Raw genomic sequence first — 16,070 nt, 5'->3', positions numbered from 1 at the left:
CTTCATTACAGCTTCTCATAAATATAGGTAACAAAGTTTTCTATATTTACAACAGGACTTATTCCTATTTTTGAGAAACATTGAAATATAGTACTAATAGGACTTATTGTCCCTGGAAACTTAATATATTTGAAGACTGGACAACTAAGTTGAACAAGTTTTCAACCTAGTCAATGAAATAACTAGAAATAAATTTATATGCCGGAGATACTGATAGGTACAACAAAAACCTCTTTTGAAGCAGCATAGGTTAAATCATTTAAAATTTGTTTAAGTGGCGATAGGGTCAGTAAAAGTTATTGTCAATACATTGCAAAGAGGCCTCCTTTAACCTACTATGAGGTTTATTGGCCCTAAGTACAATATGCAGGCCCCTTTCCCTACAATATGATAGATCCAGTTCCACATGGAATGCTAAGTTACATCACCAAGATCCAGATTAAAGACATACCCTTTAACACTGGGTAATAAGAATTATTTCTTTTGGTGGATGGGTTGTGTGGCATTACAGAAATCACTGTATTCATATTCCTGCACATTTACAATATGAGAAATGTTTTTTTATATTGCATTGAACAAATGTCTTGCATAGTTTCTTTTCCTATTCTTCTCCGGTTTGATCCATTTATCGTCCTCACTGGTGGTAGACTCAAATTGACGTCAAAAAAATGTTAAACAGATTCACAGATTTCTTCTGTCACATTTACGACTGACACTTGTGTCACAAAACTTATTGCTTGGTTCACTTTACACCGCACTTATTCTTGATGATATGAATGAGTGAATTCAGTTCCACAGGTCGTCATACTCAGTATGACCAATGTCCATGTGTCATTCGTAGGGCAGCGGGTCGGGCGGCGGGCCCTCGGGCGCCTGTTCACTGCGGTCTTCAAACGACTGCTCACCGACATCACTGTGCGAACCCTCCGAGCTGCTCGGAGATTCCGACTCGCTGTCAGATTCATCTTTCTGTAATGAAATAAATTATGAATTACAATCTTTTTAATCATCATATAAGCCTATAGACATTCACTACAAAACATACACCACCAAAGGAAAAACCCTCATATTTAACAAATAGCCTATATTATTTGAAATTATTTCTTATGTTTGTATGGTACATCAGATAATTTAGACTAAAAGATGACCAAGGTGTTTATCGTATATAACAGCTCTAATTTAAGATTCGCAATATTTACTTTAGCCTGCTATATATAAATACATAAAATCAGTCATAGAAACCAACACGAAGGATAAGGACTTATACAAATAAAAATTAAAAAAGTAGGATTTTTTTGAATCACTGGTAATATAACTTTTTTAAAGTAAGAACTTTTAATTGATCTTTTATTACTATAACTAATGTGTAAATATGTACTGGCAATCAGTTTTCGATATTTAACAAAATAAAAACCTCAACGCGTCACACGTTTAGGCACTTCGCTGCAATATGGCGGCTAGCGGCTCAAAGCGAGCGAGCGGAAATGGCAGACAAAATTTTAAACATTGGTTGGATTGCAGGCTATGTTTTGGCCTAGAGCTTATACTCCTGCCCAAGTGGTTTTTGCTAAATCTGGGGAAGGTGCTTAGTACTTAGTGCTTAGTCCAAAACCTCTATAGCTTCATTAACTTATCTCGAAAGCTTCCAGTAAAACCTTGGTTCGGGCCATTATACTCATGTCATCTAATTAGAACAAACTTGTATGGTGATTTTAAAGTACGCGTACTTGAGGTGACAGACGGGTCATAAACGTCGCCGAGCCACAACTACGCGTGTGCTATTTGATATTGGGTGTATATATTTGATATCGCGTGCGTGCCGGTGTGTATTGACCTTGAGCGTGAAGAGCTGGTAGTGCGGTGGCGCGGCGTGGTAGCGGCAGGCGGGTGGCAGAGGCAGCCGCGGGACAGGCTCCCCGCACGGACCGCACCCGCGAGGATCTCCGCACGCCGCGAACAGCACCTGTACACCATACCAGCACCATTATCTCCATTGTCATTTAAACCATAGTGTTGTTTACTGTTCTCCAACATAGATTTTCCAGCATCTTCTAATAATCTTAACAAGGTCTACGTTGTCGGTCCATGGTTCACTTTAAGACCCTAGTGGTGATCTGCTCTGCGCCCTATGTGACTTGGCTCTTGCTTCTTTGTATTTACCTTTTTTTAAAGGACAAGTGCAATGTATCTCTTTTCATTTTGTTAAACTTTTATGAATATTCGTATATACTCATAGAGATTAATCTTGATCATCTTCAATAGATCAATTAAATATAAACATTGTTCATCGAGCATAAAATGATCATCAACATCATGTCAGCCGATAGATGCTTACTGCAAGACATAGAACTCCCTAAAGATTGATATGATGAAATTAAAATATGATTAATGTTGTTTATATTTTGTTTCATTATTTAACAAAACAGAACTGGGGCTATTTATAACTTAAATGCTAAGAGATGATGATGATGAGAAAGATATTGGTTGGTTCTGATGGTTCCTTCTCAATGTTTATTTAATAACATTGCATATGCGAAAAAATTAAGTAATTACATGAAAAATAGTTATAAAAAACGCCTAAAAATCTTCTTTTTGGAAAATGTTAACAAATACTTTATGGGCCTGAATGTAAAAAAATAATAAAGTAAAAAGATAAACAATATCTTGGACCTTTTCTTTTGTTAATAGATAAAATAGGAAAAGTATTTACCTTTTTTGTGACCAGAAACAACACGTAAAACTTGATATAAATTCTTTTTTTAAAAAAAAGCACAACACGCCATATAATTGAAACTGAATTCTAAAATTACCAAAACAAAGTGACAATAAAACTATATTAAAATCGCTTTTATTTTTATTTAGAAAGGGAATCCGTGAATTTTGATGGCATTGGCGCAATTAGAAATAAGCAAACAAGCGTTGCCACCTTTTAGAAAAAAAAAATAAAGACACGAGCCTAAAACAACACAATGTCGAAAATGTAACGAGGCATAGTGAAAGTTATACCTAATTAAACAGCGATGTAACTTCGAAAAAACGAAACAACGAAAAGCGACTTATTCAATACGTACTTGATGACGGTCGTGCAGAATATGTTTCTGGCAGTGCTTGGCAGCGGGCAGCACGTGGTTAGCGCAGCGAACTCCGCCCTCGGTGAACGTGCAGCGGCCCTGTGACGGCACGGCTCGATGCGACGCGGGTTCATTAACCTAGAACATCAATTAATTTTATATTATTAAATACTATCAAATTCCAAATATGCACTTCTACCTATTGCCTTATTTAATCTTTGAGGGTAGACAAATAAATGCCAGGCGTTGTTCAAGTGATTCTTTACAGCCCATCCTTTGCCTTATATGAGACTATAAAGTGCATATTAAGTCTGAGTACATAAATATGGACAAGGGCACACATAACATGCTTGTTATTAATTGAAAGATTTTGTATGTATTAAACTGTTTTAGCTATGGTTTGATACCTTGGCGCGCTTGTGATGCAGTTTCCGAGCCAGCACCGCGTCGACGCCGTGCTTGCGGTGGTAGCCGGCGTAGGCCTTCAGCTTGCGCAGCTGGCGCCGCTCGCGCACCGTCAGCGGCCCGCCGCGCGCCTGCGAGTTGATGCTGCCTGCAATATACATTCACGTATACGTTAATAATACAGTAAGGCAATTATATACAAACTAATTAGCAATAAAGAGAGTGTCCATTGATATACAATATACCGTAAGCATGTAAAAAATATTAAGAGAACGTATGTGTTAATGCCTCCTTGAATAGAGATAATTTCAATTTGATGCTCTTGAAATCTGTTATGATTCGACCCAGGCATCCAAGTGGGCATTACAATAAACAGACAATCTAACAAACGAAGATTTTGTGATAGAAGCACTGTTTTACAGCAATAATGTAAATATAGTTGCAAATACTTACAATATTGTTCTTTTTCACCCTTGATAGATTTCACATACTGGAATCTGGCAGACAGGAGCATTGACTGCAGACGGCCCATTTGCCTTAAGTAAGCAGACTGAAGAGACTTCAGGACAGTCTTTGCTTCACTCACTGCTTCCTCAGCAGTGTACACGCCCGCGCGCCTGTAACCAGAAAGCAAGTCAGCATTAGATCAAAACTAATAATACATAAGCAGTAAATGTAAATTATCCTTTGTGGATAATTAAAGGCCATCACAGAAAGTACAGAATAAGTCTACAGGGGTTGACGAAGATATAGTATATTATTTGATTAAATATTACAAACAGAGGTCTACAGTACACTAGCATTAAGAATGTACTGTGTGAATCATCATTGACCGCTAAAATAGTCATGTCCCTTAACACTTTACCGATCAGTAGCGATTTGAACATACTATGCTCTTTTCACTGTCCACTCAGCCGCAGATCGTCCGAGACACCAGCTGGGTTTTGGCTTAGATTGACATGCGGGAATATGTGCGCTGTGGTAAGCTCTGGTAAAATTTTACGCTTCATGTTATTGAAGAGTAAACAAATTTAATTAAATCTTTAACTTTAGTCATATTAGTGTTAAACAATATTTATTTTATCTATTACAATAGTTTTCAGTTAAATAAAATAATATTTGCCGAAAAAAGAAGTTGTTTTATGTTCTTCATTGGTACTACTTGCTATATGGCAGTCATGACAATCTGACAAGTTATCGAAATCAAACTCACCGACACTAACCTTTTCATTAATTTTTTAAAGCTACAGCTTAGAGAAAAACGCTGATTATCATAATAAAAAATGTGAGATGCTTGCTGTTCGATACTTGTCAGTCTAGCCTAACCAAATCTATCAGAAAGACCAAAAGTCAATTAATTGACGAACGGTTGGTAAAGTGTTAACAACTCAAATCATTGAAACTAAATTATGCCATTCAGAGTCACTTGATTTACTCTGTAATTAGGAATGAAGAGAAATTTATGTTAGCTGGTGAGAAATAAACATCAGTTAAAACGTTTTCAATGCTTTGCCATCTAAAACCCAGTGAAGCTAATAATGCCAATAGGCACACATAGGTCGTTCACAAAATACGTCACCTGAAATTTCACTTTTTTGAATTCCTCTCTCATCACCCACAGTTTCTGTTATTTACTCGAAAGTTATTATTTCACAAAAGTTAGACCCCTCTATCAATGTATTGTATAACAATATGGTTAATAATATTAAACTAATTTAAATTATTAAACATAAGAAATTACACACCTATAAATAATTTATTTATTGTTCAGGTGTTCTGGTATATCTGGAATGGCATTGAAGTATTAACAGTAACGGTTAAGTTTTCTTAGACTACCGCCATCCCGTATTACCTCTTGCCAAACTCAGCGAAGCCTTAACCCCCTCCCTGTTTCATAAAAAAACAGCTTTTTTTACCTATCTTCCACCACTGCCAAAGTCGATTATTCTGAATTCGTGGGTTGGGGGGGAGGGGGGGGGGGGTTTGAAAAAGGCAGAGGGTGCTCAGCATAAAACCTCTTTGAAGTTAGCGAAAAGCTGGTGGACTCAGTTACAATTTCAAGGACCTTACAGCGACGCAGTTCAGCCGACGGAAAAAGAAAAACTTTTACCAGAGAGGTTGCGACTCGCAGGGCGCCTCCTCCGCGTCGGAGAGCTGATCTTCGTGCACGGCCCGGCAGTCGCCTTCTGGACCAAGAGTCACGCTGTCACACTCGCTGTCGCTTGCGCTGGCGCACTCCATGATGGAAGCTGAGTAAGCAGCGTTCACCGCCGTTGCGTCAATTTGCTCTGAAATCACAAAACGATACTAGTTAATTATATTAATGAATTATTATTATATGTTTAATAATGTTATTAATACTTGAAATATTTAAGAATATGAATTTAATTACAACATTTTAGTAATTTGGTAGTCCTATTAAAAATATACTATTTTCAATGGAAATGCTAATATTTTACAAATTTTTATTTATAGCCATAATTTTATATGTAAGATTATTTTCCTCTAAAGGTTTGGTTTGAACTCTGAAATTTTGAGATGATGATGACTGATGAACAGATGGCAGCTGTGGCCTTAAGGTGCTGGAGTGGAGGTCATGGATCAGCAAGCACAGTGCAAGACCTTCAAATCAAGACCTATAAGGTGGTCGAATGATTTAACGTAGTCACAAGACACCAGATTGCATGCTGCTAACAACTTTTCCTTTTGGAAATCTATGGTTGGCGTCTGTTCACTAGTAAATGTCCAAGAAGTGAAATAATGAAGAAGTGCCTTTATACAGGGTGGTTGAATATAAGTGTAAAGGCTTAAATAATCAGGTACTCACTGAACGGGTCGACGGCGTGCGGGGCCACCTGTTCCGGTTCCGTGGGATCGCTCACAACGGACACGGACGATGCGCACGACGTGGTACGAACTCGCTCTGGTCTGAGTCATACAAATACAGTTAATTCGCACCCTAGGACTGCTCATTGTGAAATAAAATGGTTATATGTTCCCATCGCAAAAATTTATGCAGCAATTATTTGATGCTGATTCTTGGAAAAAATATAAAAATCCATTACCATATATTTCTCTTTTAAATAAGCGGCGTGATCAAACACATTGTAAATCACAAAGCAAAAGCAACCTCATGTTGTATTGATAAAAGTGTTATTTGTTTTGCACTCAATCTTTATAATGGCAATAAATATAAGCATTAGTTCTTTTCCCTGGAAGACAGACAATAGATCCATGCTTCTGGCAAGTAAGAGAAGCAACTATCCTAATTAGGGTACTTTACAGTTAGCCAGGCGCAAATAAACAATTGTTTACAATATGTAAAAAAATAAAAGAGTGTAATTCTTTCATTAAATAACTTAAAAAAAAAACTGCGATAATTAGTACTGCTTTGTAATTAATATTTTTAAAGGCCACATTTTTCTACTACCCGCCCATTTACAAACATCATAAATTTCATTCCTTCATATTTTAAGAGGTCTAGTTTAAAACTAGATGTTGTATAATCAGTTATTGGAATGATTTATGATGCCTTAATCCTAACTATAAATTACATTTTATAAATAAAAACAATATTAGCTGAAACACCATTTGTTGAAGCACCAGTTAATTGGTGTTAAATAAGTTAGCTCAAGTGAGCCAAAAGTCTGTCAGTATTAGTTGAATAGAAATAGAAATATCAGCTTTCTAATTTAGACTTTAACAACCTATTTACAAATTAATTCATAGTCACCATGGCGACACGCCATATCTTCTTTTATTTCCTTTTAAGCACTTTCTCTATAATTTAATGCATGATTTATTATCTAAATTATATACCATGTATGGACATTCATATGATCTTGTATGTAACAATAAAAATGAGTTCTATGAACAAAGAACTTAAGAATATTTTATATAATTAAACAATATTCTAAAACTTGCTTATATACTAACGAAATTACGTAATACACCAACTCTCTTTTTACTAATTTTATAATATTCCTAATTTTAAATTTAAATTTTTATGTTTTACACTTATTCAAGTATTTTCCTATAAAATGAATTGTTTTTGTTTTATAAACACTCACGTAGTATGTTTTTCATTATTATTTCATTTGCACGTTTTTTTGGGGAAAGAGTTTGGGAGTGTCTCGTCTCTCGATTTTTTAAAGTTATAGGACCAATCCTTTAATTTTAACACCATTTACTTCAAGGTTTTTTAAGAAACAAATGAACGATGTAAAAAAAGAGTTAGGTGTAATCTTAAAACGTAAAAATGATTTAAGGTTACCGATGAAACATTATTATTCCGAATAATTTACAAAAATTAAGACAATAATAAAACATAAATTAAAATATGAATTTATGCATAGGCTACCGCCAGTTTCGAAACTTTAATTCTATTGAGAAGAAACTGGCAAAAAACCCAACAGTTGCTCTTTATTTTCTCAAATCTGTGGATCAGACCAGATTTTCGCATTCCGGCTTATAATAGCTTACTACTCATTATATTAAAATAAAGGACAATTTAAAAGTCCCTGTAAATGCCTATTCGAAAAAAAAATATTGTTTTTTAATAAAACTTTTTTCCCCTGTTATAAATCGTCTGTTTGTCACGCGCAAATCAGCGTGATATTAATTCCAGGCATTTTTATCTCCTATATAATTTTTATTACAATCATCTTCATCCGATAGACGCCTACTGCATGGCCCCTCCGAATATCGCGACTCCCGGCGACCCTTACCATGTCAACACTTTAATACAATAACAGGCTTTATTAATCAATGTCAATGGCACTGATCAACTTACCGTACGTAGTGCTGCAGTTGGTTGAGCAGTGTCTCGGTGGTGGTGACGGGGGGCGGAGGCGCGGCGCTGCGTTGGCGGGCTTGCAAAGCGGCGCGCGCATGCTCAAAGCACAATCTAAAACAGTATTAATATTAAATATAATCCTCATTATATCCGTAAGAAGTCCACTGCCGGGACGTAAACCTTCTTCAGAGATATCCGAGGACACCTATAAGTGGCCTTCCTAATAGAAATATCCTCTCACAAATAACATAGCTGTCTTGTGTCAATATTTCAACAACACGACGTACGATTCAGCTCTTTTTTGAAGATTTCCAGGAGGACCAATCAGAAGTGAACTTGCACCCGGCCTCCTCAGATGACTCCAACAGGGTCGCCTGTCCATTTTATGGGAAGACGTCTTACGATACGCTCGTTAATCTGAGGTTTCTATTCCAGGACCTTAAAGCCCCAGCTGCCATTTGTTCTACGCGCTATATGGCGCCTCATGTTGATGAGAAAAATCGTTATCTAAACTTGGATCGCCACATAAAAAATTATCATTGAGGTTGTACTGCCAGAAGATATTGGCCTATCGGATTCTATTAGAAAAATAAAAGAATATTACTTATATCAGAGTAATTGATTAATACAGAATGATCGGAATTAGATGTAAAAAGTTTCAAGCTTTTATAAGCCGCTACGTAAATTGCGATAATAATTTCGAAAAATCGAAATTTAAAACAATTTGTTACATGAAAAAGTGTTAACATTTAAAAATATGAAAATAACAATGACAGGCTTACATTTTATATATTTACTTGTTAAGAGCATTATTGTCATTTTTGCTTCCGGGAAAATGGGTTTACAGTAGTTTTTAAAGTAAAAACAACCTTTTGTGATGTACATAAAATGCTGTTTCACTTGCGCGCGGTGTTAATTAAGGCCATAAAAACTGTAGTTAATTATGTTACCTGCATAAGACAAAGACAACAAATCTATGAAACGAAAGGGATAATTTCGCTAATCCGGTAAAATAATAGTTTGGTAAAAGTCGGGCAGTGTAAATGAACCTTCCCAATTTTTTACTCAGTCGTATTTCAGTTGTTGGTTTAAACAGTGTTATTGGTAATTTTACTAATGTATTGATTATTAGTTGTAATTCTCAATATTGTTCAGTGTACATCTTCGGAAATAATTTACGAAAATATTAAATAACAGGTATGTAAAAATCATGTTTAAATTATGTAGAAATAATGTTTTTAGTTAACTTTTACTGGTAAGATAATTACATTACAAGTTAAGTCTAATTTAGTTATTTAATCAGTACATTAATATGTTCTATTTTATTTTTTCTTTTATTTTTATCCTTATTTTGTGTTTAACGTGTGTAAAAAAAATAAATATACTATTTTAGTCATCATTTTATCCATCGTCGTCATAGAAAGATGTATGGACATCTATAGAAATATTTTTATTTTAAGAAAAACTATTATTTATACGTATACAAATTATTTCACTTTTATTAATATACATAAATTTTATTTCAAGTTTGTACAAAACTCATTAATAATCTAGCCGTTAAACCCCAGCTTGGCGTAGTCCGATTGTTTAATATAATTTCATTTTCAAGGAACTCTCTTGTTAATTTTTTATGTGGCAAAACAAATATTCCGGCCAAGTTTTATACGTAATAAGAGTACTGTATTATTAACACCCTTGTGGATAGAATTTCTTAAAATCTATTCACAGCTAATCTTTACACGACGTAAGAAATATTTTGAACAAACTTCAAGTCTCAAGTGTTATGGTTCCAGAGATATAAAGAGACAGTATATAGATGTATATAAATGGAAATTGTATATATTTGAACAAAGTCATGTAATTTACACTATTAATAACTCAAGATCGGTTGCACACATTTTTTTTTAAAAAAATTGTGGTTTTGTTCAAAATAAGATAAGTGTTAAAATATGATATTTATCAATTAAAAAACTACCTTAACCAATTAATACTCAAAAACAAATTCACTGTGTAAAAAATAGAACATAAAAAGGTTGTGTAAATTAGTCAATCCGAAATCATTCATTGACTATTAGACAAAACAAAGTTCAGGGTAAGTTTCTTCTATAAGTTGATTATAAATAAGTGTAAAATCTTTAATGTAGTGAATGTATAGTGCGTTTGCTGTCAGTCGCACACACTATTCAAAAATCAATGGTTTCAGAAATAATAAATAATGTAATAAAAATATAGTAAGAAAAAGTTCCTCCAAATTCGGATTAATACGTTTTAAAATTAATTATTGTTCACTATCTGTCCTTGTAGACTATAGTTAGGAGTTATTAGCTTGTTGTATTTCAATAGAATAAGTGAGTTACAATACCCCGCGATAAATATTGCACATTGACCTTTGGAAAGAGACAATTGGCTAATTTCAGCTTCGTAAAGCACTATCTCTGTTCCACACTACCCATGTGACGTTCTGTCAGTCGTTGTTGTATTTCGTTTGACAAAGATAACGCTCTACGAAGCCGAAAGTATCCAATTGTCTTGTTCCAAAGGTCGTTGTGCAAAATTTGTAGCCGGGTAATTTAACATATTTCAGAAAGGGGTTGATAAAAATAGATGTAAAAGTTTTTTGCTGACACATGGGAGTTACATTCATTCCTTTAAACTTTTCAACGTCACAATTCCTATTGCCAATCACCATGTAGATAAAGATAAAATTATATTGGTATCTATAGTTATATAATAATGTGTTTCACAACCAAGAGTTTAGTTAAAATTTAAGTAAAACTGACATTTTATGCTCAATCATTATATATTATCAATACATACCCTGCATCTCGTGATTGAGAGTTGTTGGACAGTGGTGCAGGCTTGTTACACCTTTGTCCTGCAGCATACGTGTGGATACATTGCTTGTATGGAGCACCAGGCTCATGCAAAATATGCCGGGCGCAGTGCTGACGCCCACTCAGGACTGGAAGATGGCACTTGTAGCCACGATAAGCACACGAACGAGATCTAGACATGATCTCCTTTTGTAGCTGGAAAAGTAAAAGACAGATTTCAAAATTCAAATATTAATTAAAGCCTGCTAAAATTGAGAAAACTATTAATAATTTTAACTGGCATAACAAGAAGTATTCATAACATTAATAAATTTTTACTTACCATAAACTATTCACCATAATCATAAATTAAAGTAATTAGTCACCACTTTGGTTTACAGTACGAAAACAAAAAAAAAATTATTTCATATTTGATCTAAATTTCATATTTTAATCACCTACTGTTTAATGTAAAATGCAGAAGTGTGTTCATAACAATATTTTTATGGCATTCGATGATTTTGGATGCATCTTAATTTTCAAACTTACAATACTAACAAATCCCTTACACATACTCTTGTACTTTATAATACAAACCTGTGCTCTCAACTTCTCTTCTTCTTGTTTCTTGATTATTTCTGGATCTGGCAGTTTTATGGACTTCACATTTGTAATTCTTATGGAAGATGAAGACCCTCTTCCTCGACTAAGCATTCTGACTTTTGGTAAATGTAACACTTGATGAGACTGCTGTGATGTGTCAGACATTGTTATTGATTTAACTGAAAATAAAATTATATACTATAACTAAACAAGTTATTTTATAAAATGATAACATGTTGATGATAACAGTTATTTAAAATTTTAAATAAATTTGTCTGAAAAGTATATGGTTTTAAAACGTAAACTTTTTTTTAAATTGGCTTTTAATTAAGGTGTCTCATTAATTGCATCTATAATATTGTAAAATAAGTCCATAAAAGTAAATCATTTATAATTATTGTGAAATTTTAGCTACAAATAAAATGTATCTAAATAGGTAATTAAACTAATTACATCGGTCACTAAAGACAGTATTGTATTTCGATTCTAGTAAATAATAAACCAAATCAAAATGAAAATAACCAACGTAATTCCTAATTATTTTAAATGTAGTAATTAGTGAATAGACACCCCTTTAATCATTAAAAAATATTTACTTACGCTCGTTTATTCTAATGTTATGACTGTGCAAATCTGATACGTTTTCTCTTATTATCGGAAACATTTTTTTATTTTTATACCTATTTTTTTCTATTAATTTAGTCACTTGTGGAGTAAAAATATTATTTTAATAAATAATTATGGACGGAAAAATATTATGTAATATTATTTAATTTATGCGTCTCAATACGAATTTAATACTCCACGTAATAGGTACAGCGCGAAAAGTTATAGACAAAATGTCAAATAACGTACTTATTAAATATTAATATCTAAAAATATAAAGAAAAGGTCTGCAAAACTACAGTTTCGGTAAAAAAAATAATATAGGAATTTACAGATTTTATGTTTAAGTATTTCTAAACTAAAACTATTTTCTAACAAAAGAAATAATGAAGTGTATTGTAAACAGTGGTGGGTCGGCCATTTGCACCGAGTGACAGAGTTTTTAGGTCCGTAAATTTAAAATGCTGTAGTTCCTGTCAAAAGTGCACGAATCTCATTAAAAATATGTACAAAACAATTACAAGAGATTTTTCTATAAGATTGAACATAGTGACCACGTTAAACATACCTGTGTTTGTTGCAGATCGCCATTCTGTCACCGGAGACCTCACTACGTTCACCACCAAGTTTTTCAATGGCGGCTGTTTAGATTATACCTATCAAGTTTAAAGTGTAGTAGTGGCAATATTTTTTACCGTACATCTATATTGTTATAGGATCTTAAAAAACTGTAGTTAATATTTAGTTATCATTTTTGAGAATGTTAATTCGTTAAGACTTCGCTATGTTATTTTATAAATTGTAAAATCTTTCAAATGTTATCGTCGTCTGCATCCGTCCGCCGCTGTCATAGCGCTGTCCTTTTCCCACTTGGGCACATAAACGGATCTAAACTTTCCGTCGTGCTTCTTCGCGCGCAGTCATTGGAACATTCGTTCAATGGCTGGAGGACAAGAGAAATGGTATTTTACAAAAGAGCATCTACAGAATTCTCCAAGCAGAAGATGCGGTTTAGATGCAGATAAAGAGCTTGCCTATCGGCAACAAGCAGCCAACCTCATCCAGGATATGGGCCAACGGCTTCAAGTGTATCCTTTTCAATGTGGCGATTTAAGTGCAATGTTTTTGTTAAGTCATGTGCGTAAAACGTGTAAAACACGCTAAAGTTATTTGTAGTCTTAAATCAAAATTAAAGCATAGTATCGTAATTATGAAACGAAAGTTTGTGTCAAGTGTTGTGACGATGTGCGGTGGTAAAAAGTATGACGAAATATCTTCCAGCTAACGTTTGCTGTGTCGTTACTTTCCCTCGGTTTACTGGGAAATCCCGCTGCCTCGTGGACCAAGCTATTATATTATAAAGGTAAGAGCGATATTTTTTTGCAAGTTATTAGTTTGTTATCGTATCGAGTCATTTAGGTTAGGGCCGCGTGATGGCGTGATAATTTTTTAGGTCAGTGATCTCTGACAGCTGTGGACGCCTGCGCGCATGACGTAGGGTCTGGCATCGACCTGCCTGCTAAAATTAACCGCCTTTTCCCGTAAAATTTGCGCGTCTCGCCGTATGCTCGTTGCCTTATCGCTTCCTGGTAGTGGAGCGCGTTGGATAGATAGCGTCGCAACTGCGTAAGTTATGTACGCGCTGATATCAACGTAATATACACAGCAATAAAGATACCACATCCAATGTCATTCATGAAATTGATGATATATAAGATCTAGAACTTATTTCTTTTATTTAAATAAGTGTTAAGTCTCACCTTGTATATTATAAAACTAGAAATATTTAGAATGCAATTGCAAACGTGGTAACGTGGTAAAATAACTAATAATACTGTAACTTTTATGGTTAATGCAATCTAAGTCAAGCATTACTCTACTCTGATTACAAAGGATTATAACCTATTTGACATAGTCATGATCAACATAGATTTGTTAATTTTTGTATACAAACATGCTTATGTAATTATGCATGAAGCATATACCACTGGAATACTGATTTTGGAGTTAATTTAGAAAAATTAACATCCATTTGAGTACATAATAATTTTAACAAAAAAATTAAAGTTATCAATCACCTTGTTAGCTTTGTCACATTTTCATCATATGATTTTATATAAAAACCATCTATTTTATCCTATCCTAGAAATAATGTTTCACACTTGTTTGATATATTTTTAGTGTCAATTGTAATGAAGATTAGAAAAAAGCTTTCTGGCTCCTATAGCCATTGGTTCCATAACCGATGCGCTCCTTATTATAAGATATGGCCACCAATTGCATTTTTTTAATTATTATGTATTTCTTTTTTGAGTTCTGCAATAAAGAGAATTGAATAAATATATAAAAAACTGTATAAGCAGTTATGATAATACACTCTAGATAGCAACCAACTGTTAATCAGAAATGATTATCAAAAAATAGTATAATTTCATAACATTCACATGTCAAGTAAATGCTTAATGGGCCATTAAAGGACCATGAACTATTTGCCATGATGTTTCTTTACTATAGTTAAAGGACCAATATAGTGTATATGTAAGTCAGTATGGACCAATATTTGTTTGGTTGATATTGAATATCAACCTACACCTATTTTTGCTATAAAATTGCATAGGCTGCATTAATGGAATAAATAATCTAAGGAAAGAAATTATTATCAAACACCAATACAATATGCACAAGTATATTGTATGATTTCACACAATCTAGTATTGTTGAGTGACATTCATCTATAAGCATTCCAGGTTTTTGTCCATAGAATTTTTTCTATGATTAGACCCTTGAACTTTAGGTAATATGCATCAAATATAAAAACAGGTTTATTGAGAATTGAACTGTCTGTACATTTATGATATTCTCTAGTATTCAATATACACCAAGTGTTTATATGTATTTGGATTAGACAAGAGAACTATCATATATTAACATTCTTTATAAACTAAGATTAAATACAGGACAATTCAGAAAATGGATTCAAAAATTGACAAGGATCAATGTGTAAAGTATTTGCTGCTGGTTTCAGAAATAATAATTATCATAACAATAATATAGTAAGGAAAATAATTTTCATTTTCCTCAATCCTGATTCATTCTAATAATTAAAATTTATTATTGTTTACTATCTGTCCCTGCAGACATTGTATTATCAGAAGTAATTGACCTGACATTCAAATAGAAGAACAAAGTAAAGTAACATATTTTAGATAAAGCACTATATACATGATGATCAGAAATCGATATAAAACCTACTCCACTGGCTTATTACCAAGCAACCTGTAAAATTCAATATACATTTATTTTTCTTATTTCTAAAATAAAAACTTAAGTTCCATGATTTTTTTTTATCTCTTTAAAATAAATTTAAGTAAAACTTTACCTTTACTCTGAATATCTTCAAAGGGCTTTCTATCATTAACAATGCTTTACATAACAATTGGGTATTGAATTGCAATGTTTTCTACCTGCTCCTTTAACATGGGTAAATTTGCAACTGCACCTATTGTAAGACCTTTTTGTCATAGAACTTTACAATAGCATTTTTGAAACCTTCCTTATCTACCTGCTTGGACAGAAAAGACTTTTTTAAAAAAAGGTGTGATTGTTGCCAGTTAGGAATGTACATATTTAATGTTTTAAATTTAGAATTCTAGAAAAATGTATGATTCGCGAATTATCAGCAGGTTAATAACCAGTGATAATTTCGACAATGTAAATACGATAACAAAGAGACGTCTTACGTGGAGGCGTCGCTGTAATGTCAATGTGCTCTAATAT

The 16,070-nt window shown here is 33.5% G+C and overlaps 2 protein-coding genes across 5 annotated transcripts in view; one reads left to right on the top strand and one right to left on the bottom strand.

Moving 5' to 3' along the window:
- Nucleotides 1-489: 489 nt before the first annotated feature.
- dgt1 (dim gamma-tubulin 1) lies at nt 490-13,165 on the bottom strand. 2 transcript variants are annotated; one of them, XM_068765805.1, is made up of 11 exons: nt 12,862-13,165; nt 11,682-11,866; nt 11,089-11,300; nt 8,269-8,382; nt 6,304-6,404; nt 5,587-5,764; nt 3,930-4,093; nt 3,479-3,624; nt 3,072-3,209; nt 1,835-1,963; nt 490-969 (listed from the first exon to the last, which is right to left on the bottom strand). In XM_068765805.1, exons 2-11 carry the CDS (start codon nt 11,850-11,852, stop codon nt 832-834), a joined length of 1,491 nt encoding a protein of 496 aa, XP_068621906.1. In that variant the 5' UTR covers nt 11,853-11,866; nt 12,862-13,165; the 3' UTR covers nt 490-831. The 2 variants fall into 2 exon arrangements, with proteins under 2 accessions (XP_068621906.1, XP_068621905.1); XM_068765804.1 differs by lacking the exon at nt 12,862-13,165 and adding an exon at nt 12,288-12,376.
- The window catches only part of CycT (Cyclin T), a 26,089-nt gene continuing 19,391 nt past the window's right edge, over nt 9,373-16,070 (top strand). The window contains exons 1-2 of one of the 3 annotated variants that reach the window (XM_068765802.1): nt 9,373-9,468; nt 12,877-13,381. In XM_068765802.1, the coding sequence (XP_068621903.1) occupies nt 13,233-13,381 (149 nt within the window). In that variant the 5' untranslated portion in view covers nt 9,373-9,468; nt 12,877-13,232. Of the gene's footprint in view, nt 9,469-12,793; nt 13,382-16,070 lie in introns of those variants that run through there. The other 2 variants (XM_068765801.1, XM_068765803.1) reach the window with 2 other exon arrangements.

The sequence above is a fragment of the Battus philenor genome, unplaced genomic scaffold (genome assembly GCF_028537555.1).
Source record: "Battus philenor isolate CCGP_79_NKW_IND1 unplaced genomic scaffold, ilBatPhil1.0.hap1 SCAF_20, whole genome shotgun sequence".
Taxonomy (NCBI): Eukaryota; Metazoa; Arthropoda; class Insecta; order Lepidoptera; family Papilionidae; genus Battus; species Battus philenor.
The sequence above is the reverse complement of the archived record's forward strand: the minus strand, read 5'-3'. Positions and strand labels throughout refer to the sequence as shown.